This window comes from Arabidopsis lyrata, assembly GCF_000004255.2.
Source record: "Arabidopsis lyrata subsp. lyrata unplaced genomic scaffold ARALYscaffold_4, whole genome shotgun sequence".
NCBI lineage: Eukaryota > Viridiplantae > Streptophyta > Magnoliopsida > Brassicales > Brassicaceae > Arabidopsis > Arabidopsis lyrata.
Genome location: NW_003302552.1, coordinates 13,004,543 through 13,025,061, shown reverse-complemented (window position 1 = coordinate 13,025,061; position 20,519 = coordinate 13,004,543). Strand labels below are relative to the sequence as shown.

The 20,519-nt window shown below is 33.7% G+C and overlaps 3 protein-coding genes, 2 long non-coding RNA genes and 1 other non-coding gene across 23 annotated transcripts; 3 read left to right on the top strand and 3 right to left on the bottom strand.

The window, feature by feature from the left end:
• Nucleotides 1-240: 240 nt before the first annotated feature.
• On the top strand, nucleotides 241-2,357 carry LOC110229545. 2 transcript variants are annotated; one of them, XR_002332946.1, is made up of 4 exons: nucleotides 241-572; nucleotides 1,048-1,479; nucleotides 1,624-1,702; nucleotides 1,945-2,357. It is a non-coding gene; the product is annotated as an uncharacterized LOC110229545 (long non-coding RNA). The 2 variants fall into 2 exon arrangements; XR_002332945.1 differs by having other exon boundaries at nucleotides 243-572; nucleotides 1,568-1,702.
• A 4,884-nt stretch (nucleotides 2,358-7,241) lies between these two features.
• On the top strand, nucleotides 7,242-15,572 carry LOC9317074 (UDP-glucuronic acid decarboxylase 6). 4 transcript variants are annotated; one of them, XM_021028783.1, is made up of 11 exons: nucleotides 10,561-10,711; nucleotides 10,872-10,958; nucleotides 11,237-11,411; nucleotides 11,499-11,590; nucleotides 11,683-11,836; nucleotides 11,919-11,996; nucleotides 12,097-12,190; nucleotides 12,313-12,379; nucleotides 12,670-12,774; nucleotides 12,867-12,938; nucleotides 15,501-15,572. In XM_021028783.1, exons 2-11 carry the CDS (start codon nucleotides 10,875-10,877, stop codon nucleotides 15,555-15,557), a joined length of 978 nt encoding a protein of 325 aa, XP_020884442.1. In that variant the 5' UTR covers nucleotides 10,561-10,711; nucleotides 10,872-10,874; the 3' UTR covers nucleotides 15,558-15,572. The 4 variants fall into 4 exon arrangements, with proteins under 4 accessions (XP_020884441.1, XP_020884442.1, XP_020884439.1 ...); XM_021028782.1 differs by lacking the exons at nucleotides 10,561-10,711; nucleotides 15,501-15,572 and adding an exon at nucleotides 7,242-7,346 and having other exon boundaries at nucleotides 12,867-13,362; XM_021028780.1 differs by lacking the exon at nucleotides 15,501-15,572 and having other exon boundaries at nucleotides 10,562-10,711; nucleotides 12,867-13,362.
• On the bottom strand, nucleotides 7,746-10,340 carry LOC110229203. 14 transcript variants are annotated; one of them, XR_002332705.1, is made up of 6 exons: nucleotides 10,017-10,338; nucleotides 9,715-9,810; nucleotides 9,235-9,628; nucleotides 9,097-9,135; nucleotides 8,138-8,938; nucleotides 7,746-8,038 (listed from the first exon to the last, which is right to left on the bottom strand). It is a non-coding gene; the product is annotated as an uncharacterized LOC110229203 (long non-coding RNA). The 14 variants fall into 14 exon arrangements; XR_002332704.1 differs by having other exon boundaries at nucleotides 8,138-8,378; nucleotides 8,708-8,788; nucleotides 8,881-9,628; nucleotides 10,017-10,335; XR_002332702.1 differs by having other exon boundaries at nucleotides 8,138-9,319; nucleotides 9,400-9,441; nucleotides 9,593-9,628; nucleotides 10,017-10,327.
• A 2,860-nt stretch (nucleotides 15,573-18,432) lies between the features above and the next one.
• Nucleotides 18,433-19,021, top strand: LOC9315251 (histone H4). Its single transcript, XM_021028871.1, has one exon. The coding sequence runs from the start codon at nucleotides 18,463-18,465 to the stop codon at nucleotides 18,772-18,774; it is 312 nt and encodes a 103-aa protein (XP_020884530.1). The 5' UTR covers nucleotides 18,433-18,462; the 3' UTR covers nucleotides 18,775-19,021.
• A 213-nt stretch (nucleotides 19,022-19,234) lies between these two features.
• Nucleotides 19,235-20,089, bottom strand: LOC9315250. The gene has a single exon (XM_002879137.2). The coding sequence runs from the start codon at nucleotides 19,781-19,783 to the stop codon at nucleotides 19,439-19,441; it is 345 nt and encodes a 114-aa protein (XP_002879183.2). The 5' UTR covers nucleotides 19,784-20,089; the 3' UTR covers nucleotides 19,235-19,438.
• TRNAC-GCA lies at nucleotides 19,321-19,392 on the bottom strand. The gene has a single exon. It is a non-coding gene; the product is annotated as a tRNA-Cys (tRNA).
• Nucleotides 20,090-20,519: the final 430 nt, after the last annotated feature.

The following is a 20,519-nucleotide window of genomic DNA, read 5'->3' as shown; positions in this document are numbered from 1 at the left end:
CCAAATTTGAAAGTTCGCAAATTTTTTGACATTTTTCCCATTTTTAATAGCACTGACCTATAGCGTTTTATGTACTTATGCTATTATTGACTTACCCGTGATTTTTTGATAGCGTTTACAAAAGTTAAAACGCTACGATAGGTTTTTATTGATAAACCGTAACTCCGAGTAATAAAAGTTTTGTTTGTCTCTAGTTTTTTAATTGCAGAAACCAAATGAAAACGCTACGGTATGAAAAGCGGGAAGTCCAATTATTTTAGGCTCCAAAAAGAAGACAATTGACCTAAAAATTGTTCTCCCCCTTTGGCTCGAAAAAGAAAATTTTACTAAGTCTTTTCATCTATCCCCTTTGGCTCGACTAGCTACTGTTCTTCAAAAATTTCTTCTTTCCAAAATACGAGACTTTCGTCTCCTTTGGCTTGATTAGCTATTGTTCTTCGAAATTTGTTCTTCTCAAGTCTGAGACTGTTTCGATGACTCTCTTGCATTCTTGTTCACTCTTGCTCTCTCCTTGTAATCTGACTCTGTCAAGCACAAATCCCAGCAGCTATTTCGTTGTTGTCCAGTTGAAGGTATATTATTTCAATTTGGGGTTTCATTGAGTTTAATCTTTAGGGTTTTTCTTCAATTTGGGGTTTCATTGAGTTCAATCTTTAGGGCTTCCTCGATATTTCTCTAGTTTCGATTTGGGTTTTCGATTTTAGGGTTTAGGTTGGTAAATTTTCTGTGTTTAATTTGATTTCATGTTCTTGGTAGCTCAAATTCAGCGCGAGAGCTAAAAAACTGACAACGAACAATCTTGTTTTGAACGATGTCTTGTTTCATGTTCTTGAACGATGTCTTGTTTTTTGTTTGGTTCATGTCTTTGTTTTTTTTTGTCTTTAATTCAAGTATTTGATTGTTTCTACATGTCGATTTTGCATAGACAAAGGACTATCAGGTATTAGCATAGTCTGGTTTAGTGATTTTGCAATCCTTAAGCAGATTCGTGTCTCTGTTAATTTATCTTTGTTGTCTCTAAATGATTTAGTCATTTTCTTTTTGCAGATTCGTGTTTTAAGATCCTTGGCATATTCTTTTTATTGTGTAGGTAATTGGTTCCATTTCTATATTTATTTGATCCTTGCGTTTGGTGTGATTTGAGTTTTTGATCAAACATCTTTCAAAAATGTATGTATAATTGGTGGTCGAGCTGTGGTGTTATTGTTGTAAGATGGACAAAACTTGGGTTTGGCTTCCAGGGCCGGCCCAAGGGAAAATGAGTTGGCCCATCATTAAATACAATTAAAAAAAATTTCTATAAAAAGTACACTGAGTAGGTTCGAACTCGGCAGATCTAAGAAGAGACTGAAGGTGATAACCACTCTACCACAATAAATATCTGTAAAATGATGCCCTTAAATCGTTTTATAGATATCTGATGCCTAAAGCCCATGCTTTACGGGCTTTAGCCTTGGGCCGGCCCTGTTGGCTTCCAAGGTATGAATTTGCAATGTTATTTCCATTGATGTCTTATAATTACAGTGATTATATATATAGTCAAATTGTAATTTTTATTTACTTGCAGGGCTAGCCTTGAGTATGGAGAAGGAGCTAGTAATTAGTGGATTTCCGTGTTTGCAGGTGGCGAGCAATATCATTTTATTAAAGGATATTTTCATTTTCGACAAGCTAGACCCTGATGGCAAAAAGTTTGATTAAGGTATATACTTTATTAACCTCACTCACGATTTCTAGAGCTTTCTTATGGCTTCAATCAACGTTTGTTTATGTATTAATTAATGAGTTCTTACGGTTATCTTTTTTTGGTCTGAGTTTTGTGGAAAAATCTCAACATTTTAAGTTTTTAGTCTCGCGAAGTTTTGTTTTGTCTTCAGATTAGGTGGCTTTCTCTTAAACCTACAATGATTTTTGTTGTGGGAATGTGTGTGTTTGTTGTTACAGTTACTCGCTTTCAAGCTACGAGCCACAACTTGGAAATGTTTATGCATTTATAGGTTAAAACAAAGGTTTATCAATTGGCTGTTGGTGATAAGTTCACACTCTCTTGTTTGATCTGTTTTGGGTATATACACACTCTCTTAACCTCGATGGCTGTTCTTAGCTGTTCTGTTTCTGCTTTTGATTTTATCCTTGTCCATATGTGATGAATTAGTTTTACAGGATTCGTTTTATGCAATAGTTATGTGCCGTGTTGTAGTCAACTGGAGTTGGAAGAATCAAGATTGTGAATACGCCTTGGTGAATATATGTATCTTTAGAAGTTTCTAAGTAGAAAAAAATTGTGATATGTATTGTTGTTCTTCATTAAATACAAATCCTTTTGGTCTCTTAATAAAAATTATTATTATTATTATCGATTGTTTTGGGTGTTTGTAAATTAAATTAGAGCTCCTATTAATAAAATTCAATATGCAAAATTCAAAACCACATATTATGAATAATAGATTTGATAACAAAATTGAAATGTTATTATAGAATATACGATAGCAGAGATAAATCCGCTATTAATATTTTAATTTAGATAGCATATACCAAAAGTGCTATCTAAAGTCGCCGACCTATTGTCGCGGGCGATGAGATAGCGTTTTTAATAACGCTATCATAACATTAGATAGCGTTTTTATGGTGTTACTAATAATTATTTTTCCTGTAGTGAATGAACCATTCAAACCATGTATCATAATACACTCTTTTATGATTGCTACAGTCTTACAGAAAAAGCTTGAGTTTGTTAACGCGATAATCTTTGTTAGGTTTAGATCTGCGAACCTCTATAGTGGTGGTGGCGTAATAGTAAAAGGTTCAGGGATGTGTCATTAATTCGTTTTTTCATGGGTTTGATTTATAAGAAATTTTCACGTTTGTGTTGAAAAAAAGATTTGTTCTCACCGTTTGGCAAAGTGAGATTTGCTTCTCACGTTTTGACATTTAAGCCAATTTATGACGAAAATGCCCTAAGGAGTTAAACCAAACGATACAGTTACTTTGCGATTTTCAAGAAAACGAAGAAGAACAACGACAGAGAGACGGAGAGATTCGAGAGAGAAGTAGAAATCAGTTCTGAATTCATTCATCCATATTCGTTTTCGACATCCCCGTTCGAATTGCGGCTACTTGATTTGAGGCATCACATTGAACTCCAAAAACCGGCGAAGAGAAAGTTGTAGGTTTTCCGGCGAAGAGGAACTAAGAAACCTCCGGCGAGATAGCAACCTTTGAGATGGCTGGGAAAAAAACAAACGACGAAGTAGATACTCAGGTGGAAGATTAATGACGGCTGTAAATTTAGGGTTGCAGAAGTAGATAATACTCAGGTGGAAGATGACTACACAATTACAATTATACCCTTCAGCGAATTTCTTATGTGTACGTACATGTGTCGAATAATCAACTTTAATTACATAAACCAATGATGCTTTATAAATCACGTACACGTTAATTAATATACGTACACGTTTCTAATAATCAACTGAATTTTTATGCTAGCCTCACAGTAAGTTGAGTGTCACCAACATTCCTGACATATCTTATCCCATATTTCTCAACAAAAAAATCAGTCCACTTGTTGTAATGTAATTTTCGCCATTACCTTTACTATTGTTCATAGTCGTCATCTTTATCGTCCTCTTTCTTCTCTTCGTCATCCTCATCTTCTTTCTTTTCATCCTCTTTATCGCCCTCTATTTTTTCTTCCTCATCTACTTCTTCATTGTTTCCACCTCTGACCCATGGTTAGTTTCATCAGCAATGCTATTCATCATGCACACACTATTCACACTATCCTTAACGGGTTGGAAAAAACGATACAATTTACACTAAAATTGCTAATATGAATAAAAAGAATGTTCCAATCTCACTTGTTTGTGATAGTTTTACTTCTCTCCTGGCAAGACGCTACACTTGGTGGTAATAACACCATTCTCTCTGTCATGATCACTACCTCGTTTCTCACGTACATAGTATTACATGTTTACGTACATAGTCTCCAATGGATGTACTTGTGTACGTTAACTTTCCTAATATGCATGTGTATGCACCTATTTACGCTAGTACATTGTCTTAACAATGATATTTGTATCGTCCTTAACATACATAGTCATCATGATAATTCATACTAGCCCTAAGCATTAAGATATTCGGTTTGGTTTCCATGGGACTCATTTGGTACCGGGTATTTAGAGTATAGGGATTTCCCGCAAAAAATTGTCTTTCCATATTGTACTATTTTACTTCTTTCTTATCAGTTAGACATTGGTTAAATTGTCGAAGAAAAGAGAAAAATCATCATCGAGTCTCTTCGGCTTAGTGCTTAGCATTGTAGAAAAACAATTATACACTTCGTAAGACTCATTCACATTCACTAAACTGTACTTTGATTCAAGTAATATCCCCTTTGATGATCCTCCAATACCAAACCATTACCATGCATTTCACCTCTACCATGTCCATATGTATTCGTGTAGGTCAAATATTCACCTTCATATAATGCCTCGTCTACACAGTAATTAGTGTACTTACAATCTTCCAAATCATGTCATATCTCCCAGTTAGGACTAAAAGATGGTTGAATGTCACCATCTTTTTAAATCATCGATGCTTTTTCTATCACATACATGTTCAGTAGTGTACGTACACGTTTCTAGTATATGATATGAATTTCCCTATTAGTTTCATAGTCGGATGGTGTTACCATTTTCCCGATATGTCCTATTGAATATTTATCAATAACAAAATCAGTCCACTTGTTATAATCGCAATCTTCATTATTAGCGTCTATAGTCGGTTCTAAGACATTCTTCCCATCCACTTGATCCGTCATTGTCCTCGTCATCTTCATCGACGTTTTCGTCGTCCTCCTCATCCCCATCCTCCTCTTTTTCGTCTCCTCTTTTTCGTCATTTTATCATTCTTTTCAACATCTTTATTGTCATCTACTTCTTCTTTCTCGTCTACGTTCTTATTGTTTTTTTCACATTTGGAGCCTCCGATATGGTTTTTGTTGTGTTTTCACCTCTAACCAATGATTGGTTTCATCAATGTTGGCTTTCTACATTCAAACACTATTCACACCTTTCTCGAAGTGTTGGTTAAAAGGACACAAATATATTTACACTTGAATCTCCACTAAGAATAAAATAAAATGTATCCAACCTCATTTGATTGTCAATGTAGACATAGGGGCGTTTATGTTCAATCATCATCGACATTATTACCAGTATCCAGTAATTAATTTTTGGATGAAATTTAGTAGACTTCAAGCTAAACACCACACATAACGTACACGTCAGATTCGTGTACGTCATATTTTCTTTAACACGTACATATCTACCATACTTTTCTTCCTCAACTAAAAAATCCATCGTCGCCCTGATGATCATCATACCCATCACCATCTTCGGTGTCCTCCTCCTCTTCATCCTCATCTGTTTTATCTTCTTGTACGTCGTCTTGTTCATCTACGGCCTCATTATTTGCATCCACATTTGAAGCCGCTAAGATAGGATTTGGTGTCTTTGCACTCCCACACACACGGTCACTTTCAGCATCGTCACCATCAGTCCTAGGGACATTATTCCCGAGTGCCTTGACGGTTGTAATGAAAGAGACAAACAAGTTGACACTAGGATCCCCACCACGAATCAAAAAGAACGTATCCAGGCTCATTTAATTGTCAATGTAGAAAGGAGGGCGTTTACTTTCTATCATCACTGACATCTTTCCCGGCATCCAGTAACTAATTATTGGATTGCATTCGGTGGACTTCAAACTGAAAACCTCGCATAATGTACGTACAAATTCCGTGTACATCATGTTTTCCTTAACACGTACACAACGACCAAACCAGCCTTCCCATGGTTCAAATTTCCATTCTTCTTCTTTGCATCTCCACTCACCCACCATAGTAAATACGGGAATATCCATTACCCACCTGCATCATAAATTCAGCAGAATCCCATTAAATGAAAATGAAAGCATGATTATATCTACAAAAAAACAAAAAGAATTCCCAACTACACACTTATATACATAAATCTATCCTCATTTAGCATTTTCAACTAAAAAAATTGGAAATAAAAATATTCTGGGTTTTTATATAAAAACAATGTTGATTTCGAACACAATCAAGACCCTAGTGTGTTATAAAAAAAAACTTCTTAACCAATTTCATTACTTACACGATCAATGCTTGTCTTGGCTCCAAACTTTGTAAATCAAGAAGATCAAAACTTCTCCAGCATCACATTCGTTCAGACTAATTTGTTTGTTTGATGGATCATGTTTATCTCTTACAACTATTCACACATATAAACTAATATTAGAAAAAGTAATGATGACTTTTGCATTAATTGTGACATGAGTCATGTCTAAACTTTTTGGGCATTAAATCCTCATGTCTAATTGTTTTTTAATGTTAGTAATCCCCATTTTTCACTGTACAGCCGCAGAAATCAATTAAAAATGAAAATATATTGCCTAACCGAAACAGTGTACGTAACTGAACCGCATAACTGAACCGTACAGTGAACAGTACATCGTTACGCTGACAGGGGTAAAATAGTCAGATTTTGGCTAAATTGTCAAAACTTGAAAACCAATTCTCACTTTGCCAAAACATGAAATTAAAACATGGTCTTATGCCCTGCCATGCAATTTAGCCATGATTTATTCCCACTGAAAACTATACTTTTAGTTGACCAATAAAAAATAGTGCCATGTTTTAAGTCTATTAAACAAATATGTTGAGTTGATTACTCAATGTTTACACTCATTAAAAAAGAATAGTCAGATAACAAAATCTCGGATCATTTATATTTCTAATTAAAAATCTCTGTTTTAGTTTTATTTTTTTCGTGGAATAAATAAACACTTAAAATCTAAAATCAAAGAAAAAATCTTATTCTCGATAAATTGCGAATAAAATTCGATTCCTACGGTGCATATCTCACGTAAACTCCAGTCAATATGTAATAAGCTTCTTCTTTTTTCTTTGTTTTTCTTTCTTTTATTTTTATTAATACTCTAAGCTGATCTTACAAGTTTAAATATTTAATCGAGTCGCAAATCTCGAAACTTAAGATCTATAAAATCCTTAAAACCAATAATTTATTATTCCATCTCCCTTCCTCAGTCGTAATTCTTAATAGTGAAAAGTCAAACTCTCTGAGTCTTTGTTTTCTCTTATCTTTCTTTTTTTTTGTCATCTCTCTTTCTTGATGATATAAAACGTTCTCATTTGTTTATTTAAACTTTATTCGTAAGCGACGTTTGGTGACCAACTTAAAATTGGGTTTGGTGCATTTCGTAGTCTCACTTTTCGTTCATTTGAAGCTTCGATTTTTCTGGTATGGAATTTTTTTTTAGTTTCCACGAGCCTTATTTTATTTTTTGCGTAGTTAACAAATTTTCACTACAAGAAATATCTACATTGTTAGCATGAGAGAAGAGCTATTAAATGTCATTAATAGCGATTTCATAAACGCTATGTTATGCCCCTGTTATGGTAGACCTCCCATATACAATAGCATTTTTTCCGAATGCTATTATAGGCCGTTCTATTATAGCACTAATCAATTGTTTTAAAATACTTTCTTGTAGCATATATTTAGTGTTGCTTTATATTGTTTTATAACATTTTTAATCGATGTTTTGTTATATTGTGTCGTAACACTTATTTTGCTATTTTGTTATTTCGATTTATATAATTTTTCTATTTTATATTTTACAGAATTTATTAAATTAGATTTATCAATAAATTTATATTCCATAAATCATCAACATAAACAATAACAATATTACATTACCCAAAACAAGTAATACATAATATTATACCAATTCTTATACTAACTTACATTACTAATAACAGAAAATATAGATTTCAAAGCCGACTGTGGTAGAAAAATCGTAGCTTTCCTAGATACATCCAAATGGTTGGCTCATAAACGTTCACGAACTCAAGTACACAGTTGTTCCGAGAGTAGTTCCTTACAAAGCTCTTGATACCCGTAGACTTTGCAAATTCTTAATTTTCATCTTCCTGCAGCCATGAATAAGGTAATAAGCAGTCAAGTTATCTATAAGACATCTCAATATCCAACGAATCAAATATAAGAAATCATTGAATAGAGACAAGTACCCTTCGATTGGGGTTTTTGGTGAACACAATTATCTGAATGCAGAGACAACTATAAGTGCACTCCTCATAACAAATATGAAACATCTAAACTCCATGACCTCAGAAATCTGTTCATAGAAGCCTCACAAAAATACATGAATCACAAACCAACCTCTAGAGTAAAAGCTTTGTGCTTGAGGAGAGATAACTTAAAAGAGGTTGACGTAGAGGAGCATCCAATGAGTATTTCTTCACAGAAGAGCTACAAGCACCAAATTAAGTTTAAAACTCATTACTTTCTTTCAACAAAATCAGAAATCCAATCATGAATTGTAATAAAACTCAGTTACATATAGACTTGTTCAATGAAACTGCTAAAAGTCAAAGACTTTTCTCTAAACTATCAACAAATCAATACCCATTTAGATATGTTTAATCAAACTGCTAAAGTCACAACCTTTCATAAATTAAGGAAAAGAGATAAGAAATCCAACAAAAACTTAAGCAGAAAATTACTTATTTCTAGACTGGGGAAAAACACCCATCCCAAAGATGCAAAAGTAAGATCTAGTTGGAAACATCTTCACTTACGGTAAGAAACAAAACCCCATCAAAGATAAACCAGAACTCTACTCTACTCTTCTATAGGTTAGTGACAAGAATCGTAAGCACCTGAAAGGTTCAAGAGCAACACCACAAAACCAAAATCAACACAAAACAATTAAGAAACAAGCCAGCCAATAATGAGGCAATTCGTCGAACACCTTAAGGGCATGAAAAGGTTCATCAGAACATACACCACTCCACTCCGGTCAAAAGCTTCTAAGAAATAAATCCAACCCAAATCAATCAAAACCTAACAAAATCTAACCCAAAAGCTTTTAAGAAGAAGAAGAATTTGGGGATAAGATCTAAAGCGACAAAGAGTGATAGAAATTGATATAACCCAATAGATCTAGGGGTGTACAATCAAACCAAACCTGACTGATGCAACGAAAACTTATAGCTCAATGGACCATCTGAAGTTAAGAGATAAAACCAAACCTGACTGAGGCAACGAAAACTTATTCTCTTAAAAGATAAACAAGTTGAAAGCTACGAGAAAGAATTCGACGAACCTGACTGAGGCAAAGTAAGAAACGGAGTAGGAGAGAGCCTTGACTGCGTCACTTCTAGAGACTCCTAAGGTTCCATCTCTCTCTTCTTCACAACTTACCAAAAGAATACAAGTTCAAAACAAATGTGATCTCACCATATATATCCAACAAACAGAGGATACTAACCGCACATACTCCATTTCTCTAGCGTCAAAAGATTCATTCACCCTATAACAAAGGCAAAACAACAACAATCCTCATTTCCGATGAAACCAACATATGATTTTTCATGTAAGCTGTGTTTGATTCAAAATCCGGTTAATAGCCATGGCAGTAGCCTTTTTACACATATACCAAAACTAAGACAAAGTAAGCTTACGATTTTTCTCAATATCAAGAGGTAAGAATTCAGAACCTACACCAAGAAGAGATTGATTAATTAATCTGCATAACTGAGAAAAACAAATAGACAAAGACATTTTCTTAGTTCACAAATCTTACCATGAAAGAGTAGTTTGTGGCCAGAGAAGAAGCAAGAGAAGAAAAAGAAAAAGAAACCACCATACTTCTTCTCTCCAGGAACATTATTCCCAAACACTGCAAAATTCAGCCCAATTCAATATTTGTACATGTCTGAGAAGCTTTAAGAAGATACAAAAAATAATTCTACTTCAGTACTACAACACCATGACGATAATTCAAGATACAGATTTGGAAGAATATTTCACACGAATTCATGAAATTCTGAGAATCAAAACCGCAAAACAACAGATTCAAGAAAGGAAATAACAGAAACTCTATACCTGAGAAGCGAAGACCTCTAGCTCACCATGAAACAAACCTCGTGACGATTCAGAAACAAACTTGGTGGCCTCTCGATCTCGATCTAGATCCGTGTCCCGATTGGTGTTATCTGTATCGGAGGAATCGACCATGTGAACCAAGCTGGAGGATGAAGGATAAGGATGGAATGGACATGAAATGAGGTCGGCGAAGAGCTTTACGGTGGTGGAGTCGGAGTTGAAGAGACAGAGGTTTTCGATTTGGGGTTTTTTTTTTTTTATGTTTTATCATTGAGAGAAAATAAGTTTATTATTTGCTTTGGCTATACACCATGACACTTAAAAGTTTTAGATCTGAAATTATTTTTGGCGCTTAAGTGAAATTTTCACCAAAATATTAGCGGAATAAGTGATTTTAGCTTCTGATTTGGTGATGTTCTTACTTAGCGTGATTTTAGTGCTATTATATCGTAATCAAAAATAAAAGTTATCTATCATAGCAGTTACGAAAAATGAGCTATCCTCTTATGCTATCAATGTAGATATTTCTTGTAGTGTTTGTGGGACTCATCTTCATGTTTCATATGATTATTATTTTAATTTACATGCGTATAAATATTGATTCCAATCTTCTATTGTCATCAAGATCAGAAGAGTGATTGTGTACAGTTTTTTTTTTTTTTTTGTTTTCCATCAAGCTTCTTAGTGATCATCAGGTTAATTAATTCTCTAATCCGTGTGATTGTGTATGTAAATGCATGCGTATTCTTTATAAAAATCTTATGATGAATCTCTCTCTTTTTCTTTTTTTATGGTTTTCTAAATCTCATCATGAATCTGTGATTAGAGTTTATTAAATTTGATTCAAATTTGCAGAAAATGGCGACGAATTCTTCTAACGGAACGACGACAACAAAGCCACCACCGATGCCGTCTCCTCTGCGTAATTCCAAGTTTTTTCAGGTTAGTTCTGTTTTCTTTTCAGGAAAAATATTCTTTAAACTTCTTGTTCAATTGAGTTCTAAATGCAATAAAAGTTTTTAGTATTTACTCTAGTTTAAAGTGTACTCAATTAGTTATGTTTAAGTCAAAGTCATAAGTGGAAAAAAAGTTGAAACTCTGTGTATAGATCTCAATCTTACCTATAAGACTTTGGTGATGCAACAACTATACTACCACAAACCACTAAGATCCATGTCGTGGTCAGAAATTGATTTTGTTGAATGATTTTGAAAATACAGTCAAATATGAGGATATTGGTGACCGGAGGAGCTGGATTCATTGGTTCACATCTCGTTGATAAATTGATGCAAAATGAAAAGAATGAAGTAATCGTTGCGGATAATTACTTCACAGGATCAAAAGACAATCTCAAGAAATGGATTGGTCATCCAAGATTTGAGCTCATTCGTCATGGTAAATCTTCTTGATTAATCAACTTAATTAATACTCATTATCCAGAACAAATGAACAATGTTAATACTCATCCTTATGATTTTTCAGATGTGACTGAACCTTTGTTAGTTGAGGTTGATCAAATCTACCATTTAGCATGTCCTGCATCTCCAATTTTCTACAAATACAACCCCGTTAAGGTTTGTTAAATTTCGTTAATCAAAACTCGCAAAAATGCTGATATATATTGTTTATGTCATGATCATATATATCTTCATCTTTTTAATGGCAGACGATAAAAACAAATGTGATTGGCACACTTAACATGTTAGGACTAGCTAAGCGAGTCGGCGCAAGAATTTTACTTACTTCGACATCTGAAGTGTACGGTGATCCTTTGGTTCACCCTCAACCCGAGAGCTATTGGGGAAATGTAAACCCCATCGGTAAGTCATTATAAATTTATAAATTATTTGTAATAACTCAGTTTATAAATTTTTAACTAACACAAAATAGTTTGACTATAAGGTGTTAGAAGTTGTTACGATGAAGGAAAACGTGTTGCAGAAACACTTATGTTTGATTACCATAGGCAACATGGGATTGGTAAAATTAATCACTCTATTACCGTTTTCTTGAAAACTTTGATTTAAGCTTATTGGCTGATTACTTATTAGTTATTACTATTATGGGGCCATTAATTTAGAGATACGCATAGCAAGGATATTCAACACATATGGTCCTCGTATGAACATTGATGATGGTCGTGTCGTGAGCAACTTCATCGCTCAGGCTCTCAGGTGAAACTAACCTCAATCAAGTTCTTGAATATGTTTTTTTTTGTAATAACCGGGTAAGTTTTTAGTCGAATCCTAGACTAATCCTAAAGCCTTTGTATGATAACATCGTTTTGGGTTTGCAGGGGAGAAGCTCTGACTGTTCAGAAACCGGGAACACAAACCCGCAGTTTCTGTTATGTTTCAGACATGGTATGTTCTATCATATATAGCAACTCATTATTCAAAATATTTGATTGATAACTCTGCATAATCGCATAATCATAGAAGATAAAAATAATAATGTGTAAATAAGATGGCAGAATAGAATATAAGAGATACAAATTTAAAACTCCTGAAATGATGGTTACACAATTTCACTAGCATTAATCTTACGGAATCGCGGAAAAAAGAAGAATGAAAAACGCGATTCCACTAAAAAAGTATGATTGGCAACAACATGCAGATCCAATTGCATACATGATTCAACTTTGGTTTTGTAGGTGGAAGGTCTAATGCGTTTGATGGAAGGGGACCAAACCGGACCGATAAACATAGGCAATCCAGGCGAATTCACGATGGTTGAGCTCGCTGAGACGGTTAAAGAGGTTAGCATTGTCATTTTGTTATTTCATTTCACATAAATGTGATTATAGTTGTGTAACAAATAAGTAATCTATATTAATGAGAATTTGTGCAGCTTATTAAACCGGACGTGGAGATAAAGATGGTGGAGAACACACCAGATGATCCAAAACAGAGAAAACCAGACATAAGCAAAGCTAAAGAAGTTCTTGGTTGGGAACCAAAGGTGAAGCTACGTGAAGGGCTTCCTCTTATGGAAGAAGATTTTCGTCTAAGGCTTGGTGTTTCGAAGAAGTGAAGCTTATTTTCAAAACAAAAGAAAGAAAAATAATTGCTATTTTAATTTCATGGAATTGTGTGTTCTTATCGTTTTGTTTGTTTGTTTGTTTGTTTGATACCGGGGTTCCAAGCCGAAGCAAGCGCATACTGATCCCCAAAACATGTGGATCATGTCTTTTAATCTTTCTCTTTGCATTTTGAGTTTGTAGGGAATAAGCATCCTAACGAGGAACATTTAGGGAGTGATGTTACTACTTGAATTTTATTACTATGAGAATGTAATCAATGAGATGTTTTAAGCTTAGTGGACAAAATGAGTTATTTCATCGTCAGTTGTCACTGGTCTTGTAAAATTTGGAAAAGTCCAAACTGTTTTCCCTGTACTGTACCCAAATAATTGAAATCATTTGTAAAAATCACACGAATAACAACTAATAGTGTGTCAATCCGGATTTTCGAGTTTTTCGGTTTATAGAGTTTCTGATTTATGAATCTGGTTTATGTCAATTTGTACAACCTCATTGTCACTCACACCACTTGTGTAAAGACTAAAGATTGAACCAAGAACACGCATTGTTAAGAGAAAACAACAAAAAATTAGAGTCTATCTTCTTCTAAAGCTTAAGGTCAAAGCCTCTCTTTCTCCTAATAGGTTAACACGTGATAGGTAGAAAATACTAATTTTTTATATAGACTATATACTAGTTGATCGAAGATACATTCAACAAATCTGCTGTAGCACACATGTTAATTTCAACTGATGAAATCCGGGTTCAAACCCCGGTAGTGGAATACCTTTTTTGTTCTTTCTTTCTAGTCAGGTAAAGGACATATCCAATACATCTAAACAATTCAACATCTGACCAAATAAATCTATAAAATATCTCTATTTTTTTTTAATAAAATTGATTTTGCTTGTCTAAGTTGACTTTGTAAGAAAAAAACCATTGGAGTAGAGCAGAGTTTTAATCTTTGATGAGCTTTGTGATGAATAAGATTTATGAAGGAATATATTGGCTGCAAGTTTCTTCAAGATTGTCTTCAATATTTGTGCTTCGAGTTATGGTATGAATTAGCTAATACCAAGATTGTGCTATCATTTTGCAGTTGAAAGAAATCTTAAAGCAATTCATTCTTCAAGATTTGTGCTTCTTTGTTTTGATTCCAATTTGGATAGGTTTTCAACTTATTACGAGTTTTTCAAGATCGATGCGGTCTCATGTACATCTCAGCAAGAATAACACCTTATAATTTACTATTACTGGAGTCTTTGAGTTATAGAAAAAAGAGAAAACAAAAAGACTTAAAGAGAAGCTATACAAGAGCTTTTGAGCTCAACTACCTTATAACAATTCTGTTTTCAGTTATGATAAGAATCCTAACCGCCTCACAACGACATCGTGTCCTTCTCTAGCCAAAGCACCCATCCTTGCCTGTTAAATGCTCCAAACCAGAACACTCCAACAAAATTAGAGTCTCTCCTCTTCTTAAGGTTGTTAGTACACACTAAATTGTCTATAGTTTATGTACTAATTGAATGGAAATATGTTCAATAGATCCGCTGTAGCACATCGGTTAATTTCAATGAATGAAATCCGGGTTCAAACCCCGGCAGCGGAATACTTTTTTTCCTTTTCTTTTAGTCAGGTAAAGGACAGATTCAAAATATTTGAACATTTTACATCATTCTTTATTATAAAATTGATTATGCTTGTCTAAGTTGACTTTCTAAGATGAAACTATTGGAGATTCAAGAAGAAATCTTTGGTTCCAAGTTGCTTCAAGATTTGTACTTTTAGCCACGGTTTGATGCTAATATCAAGATTGTGTTTATCATAACCTAATTGTTTAAACTCGTTGAGAATTCTTTGTCGAATTAGATCAAAGAAGCTCACAATCACTCAATAGTATTTGTTTGACGATTGGATCAAGAACACACATTTTACGAGAATTCAAGATCGATGCGATTTCATGTATATCTTGCCAATAACATCATCTTACAATTCTCTTTCGGTGGAGTCTTTGTGTTACAGATTAGAGAAAGAACTTAGAAATAGGAAACAAAGAATTTAAAAGATACACAAATTATTCATACCATTTTGCGGGTTACCAATCAAACTCCAAAACGTATATTATAAAATGATACGTAGTCCAACTTTGGTTCTGTAGATGGAAGGTCTAATGCGTCTGGCAAGAGACCAAACCGGATCGATATACAATTATACACATACGCTATCCAGGTGAATTCACGATGGTTGCGCTCGCTGAGACGGTTCAAGAAGTTAGCATTATTATCCTTTTTTAATTTCATTTCGCATAAATGTGATTAAAGTTATGTAACAAATAAGTAATGTATATTAATGAGAATTGGTGCAGCTTATTAAACCGGACGTGGAGATAAAGATGGTAAAGAACACACGGGATGATCCAAAACAGATCCAAAACAGATCCAAAACAGAGAAAACAAGACATAAGCAAAGCTAAAGAAGTTCTTGGTTGGGAACTAAAGGTGAAGCTACTAAAGTAGAACCAAAGCCGAAGCAAATACTAATCCACGAAACCCGTGGAGCATATTTTTGTATCTTTCTTTTTGCATTTTGATTTTGTATTTTACTATTTGAATTTTATTATGAGAATGTGATCAATGAGATGCTTTAATGAGCTTAGTTGACAAAATGAGTCGTTTCACTATCACATAATTATAAACCAAATGATGAAAATCAGAGTTCTTGTAATCATTTGAAACTAGATCGAACAACCGGATAGTAGTTAAATAGTGGTGTTCAATCTGAGTTTTTGGTTCGAGTTTTTCGGTTTATACGGTTTCTGATTCATGAATCTAGTATATACCAATTTGTACAATCGAAGAACCACACCATTATTCACACCACTGGTTTAAAGATTGAATTAAGGACACTAAGAGAACACTCCAACAAAACTAGAGGCTCTCCTCTCTTTCTCTTAATATGCGATCGGTCTTAACATGTGATAGGTAGAAAATACTAATTATTTATAGACTTAGACTAGTTACTGAGGGTTACATTCAACGAAATCGCTTCATTCTTACCTGTTAAATGCTCCAAACCAGAACACTCAAAGAAAATTAGAGTCTCTCCTCTTCTTAAGGTTAGTACACACTAATTTTTCTATAGTTTATGTACTAATTGAATGGAGATATGTTCAACAGATTCGCTGTAGCACATCGGTTAATTTCAATGAATGAAATCTGGGTTCAAACCCCGTCAGCGGAATACTTTTTTCCTTTTCTTTTAGTCAGGACAGATTCAAAATATTTGAATATTCTACATCATTCTTTATTATAAAATTGATTATGCTTATCTAAGTTGACTTTCTAAGAAGAAACTATTGGATATATCATATATGATATATCGAGGCAGAGTTTTTATCATTATTGAGCTTATTATGGAATGAGATTCAAGAAGAAATTTGTGGTTCCAAGTTGCTTCAAGATTTGTACTTTTAGCTACGTTATGAAGTTAATATCAAGATAGTGCTTATCTCTCCACGTTATGAAGTTAATATCAAGATTGTGCTTATCTCTCCCAAATACGGTCTTTGTTTTGATCTCAAATGCATTTTGAGTTTGTATGGAATAAGCGTCCTATTATCACTCACACCATTGGTTTAAAGATTGAACCAAGAACACACATTGTTAAGAGAACACTCCAACAAAACTAGTGGCTCTCCTCTCTTTCTCTTAATATGTGATCGGTCTTAACACGTGATAGGTAGAAAATACTAATTCTTAATATATATATATACTAGTTAATCGGAGATACGTTAAATAGATCCGCTGTAGCACACAGGTTAATTTCAAATGATGAAATCCGGGTTCAACCCCCGGCAGCGGAATACTTTTTTCTTTCTTTTGGTAAAGGACAAATCCAATAAACCTAAACAAGTTGACTTTGCAAGAAAAAACCATTGGAGAAGAGCAGAGTCTTGATCTTTGATGAGTTTTGTGTTGAATGAGATTCATGAAGGAATTTCTTGGCTGCAAGTTTCTTTCTTCAAGATTTGTGCTTCTAGTTATGGTATGAAGCTAATATCAAGATTGTGCTTATCATTTTGCAGTTGAAAGAAATCTTATAACAGAAATGCTGAGTTCATTCTTCAAGATTTGGATAGATTTTCAACTTGTTGAGAATTCTATGACAAACACTTAAGGTATTCGTTTGGAGATTAAATCAAGGACACACGTTTTACGAGTTTTTCAAGATCGATGTGATCCCTGGTACATCTCAGCAAGAACAACACCTTAACTATTAGTGGAGTCTTTTGAGTTATAAAAACAAAGAGAAAGCAATAACGACTTAAAGAAAAGATATCCAAGAGCTTATGAGCTCAGCGACCTTAGAACAATTCTGTTTTGAAAGAGTCTCTCCTCTTGTTAGAACACACTTATTTTTTCTATAGTTTATAATTTTATATACTGATCGAATGGATGTATTTCCAAAAGATTCGCTGTAGCACATCGGTTAATTTCAAATGAATGAACGGGTTCAAACCCCGGCAGCGGAATACCTTTTTCTCTTTTAGAGTTAAAGGACACAACCAAATTTTTTGGACAATCAACATCATTTTTTAATTATAAAATTGATTATGCTTGTCTAAATTGACTTTGTCAGAAACAAAACCATTGGAGAAGGGCATAGTTTTTATCTTTAATGAGCTTAGTATTGAATGATATTCAAGAAGAAATCTACTGGTTCCAAGTTGCTTCAAGATTGTGGTAATATCTCTCCCAAATACGTTCTTTGTTTTGATCTCAATTTGGCTGGGAAAGTTTTTCAATTTCTTGATAATTCTATGTCGAAATAGATCAAAGAAGTTACCGATCACTCATTGTATTCGTTTGAAGATTCATTCAAGAACAGACGATTGTTACGAGTTTTTCAAGATCGACGCGATCTCAATGTACATCTCCGCAAGATCAATATCTCACAATTCACCATCAGTGGTGTCTTTATGTTACAGATTAGAGAAAGAGCTTAGAAATAGAAAACAAAGAATTAAGAAGAACTATAAAAAAGCTCAACGACCTTATAACGACTCTGTTTTCGGCACTACAAAACGACATCGGTTGCATTCTAGATACCCAACATCGTTAACCGGCCCGGTTAACCCACTGGTTCAGAGATGGAGAAAAAGAAAACCGATAATAAAAAGCGAGAAAAAACAAAAACAAAAACTACACGATCCGTGATCACTTAAGAAACCAATCTCTCACCGTTGATTAATTAAAAATCAACGATCGATATCTATTCTAAACCTTTCTCGCGGATCGTCATCTAAACCGTTCGATCAAAAATTAAAATGAACGGTCACGATTCATTTTACGACACAAATCATCTTCTTTATAAATCAATCAAATTTCTCTACTCATCAGAAAACAACAATCTCGAGAAAAAATGTCAGGAAGAGGAAAAGGAGGCAAAGGATTAGGCAAAGGAGGAGCGAAGAGACACAGAAAAGTTCTTCGTGACAACATTCAAGGAATCACAAAGCCAGCGATTCGTCGTCTTGCTCGAAGAGGAGGTGTGAAGAGAATCAGTGGATTGATCTATGAAGAAACGAGAGGTGTGTTGAAGATCTTTCTCGAGAATGTGATTAGAGATGCTGTTACTTATACAGAGCATGCGAGGAGGAAGACAGTGACTGCAATGGATGTTGTTTATGCTTTGAAGAGACAAGGAAGAACTCTTTATGGATTTGGTGGTTGAACAGAACTGATGTTCTTGATAATGATTTAAGTCTTGCGATCAAGAAATTTTAGGGTTTGGTTAATTGCAGTATTGTAATCGGGTCTTAATTTTGGTTAATCATAGTACCATTTACTCTAATTACTCTAAAAGTATTTTAAATTTATGATTATTATGGTAAAGGATTATGAATGGGGGTGATGAAGATCGAATATGGACTAAATGTGAGTATTTTGAAGTTTGGAGATTAATATATAAGATTCATAAACTTATAGGCTTATAATATATCTATGAACTTAAACTTAAAAAAGAAAATTTAAAGATTGTGTTGTTAGTTTTTTGCAAAATATCATTTTTGTAGTTCCCTAATGTAAGAATTTTTCTTTGAAAATTATACACAGTTTTGTCATTTGTGCAACTTGTATACTCCAATAGATAAATACTAATAAATCTAATGCCACGTCATCGATCCAACAAATATTTGTAGCGATACATTTAGCACCGTCAGATCAAATAATATCAACGGTTAGTATAAATAACAAAATGGTTTGTAAAAGAAAAAAAGAAAGGGCCCTACCGGATTCGAACCGGTGACCTATTGATCTGCAGTCAATTGCTCTACCACTGAGCTAAGGACCCTTATTGATAAATCCATTACAATTAAATTGTTATTATGCAAATGTTATCAACATTGTTGTTCTTCGATTTCTTCTACTACAACACCTTCAATACCAAGACATGATCGTAATAAAGAAACAGAAGCAATGACCATAACACCTGCGAATATCGTCGGTATAAAAACGTCTAAAGATGAGTTCTTCACCATCTCCGACGGTAAGATCAACATTTCTCCCGATAAATCCATCGGAATCCTAACGAACCCATCGGAAGATGATTTTATTTTCGACACAAACGCCATTTCTGGAGCAAATGAAGCCAAAGACACTGTGATCATTAGGAGTATTGTCCATGTTGCTGTTTGAACAAGAACTTGCCAAGGAGTTGAGATTTTTTCAAGAATTGGTTCCATTGAAAGAATTAAATTATAGAAGTGTTTTAGTTTTGTGTGTGAAGTTAAAAAGATTTTGAGTGAGTTTTTGGGATAATACAATGTGACGAGAAGAAGAGTGGGAGAGAGGGCTCTTACACGTTTTCACGAACTCTTTAAATTTACGATTGCCCTTTTTATTAATCTAAATTATTACAAATTTAATTAAAGCTACAGTGACCGAGTTTTAATGATTAAACACTAACTAACTAGAGAAAAATGGGTTAAAAAACTTTTACCTTTTCCAAAAACATGTTAAAAATCTTTAACTTTTTTATGAGTTTTAAACCGCACCTTTTAAAAAATGGTAAAATAACACTCACTTAATATCAATAAAATCAGTTTAAAATCAAACAAACCATTATGCTAAAGTTTAAATAAATAAATATAATTTGGTTTAAGATTCTTTTTTAGTAAACTCTATTTTTCAATTTTCTCCGAATTGAAGTTTTTTAGTTTTCATGTACTTTTTATATATAAAATTGTTATTTCAAATCTAGTTGAGATACAGTAAAACGATTTCATTACCATTAGAATTTTAGTTATATAAACAATTTAAATTTACTAACTCAACAATCGGTTTCATATTTATTGTTATCCAAAATATATCCAAAATTTATTTCGGGTGGAGTTTAGGTTTCATTCAATTTTGGATAAAAGTAAGTATTTTATGTTATATATGATTTTTTTAATTAATTTTATATAATAATTGAAAATA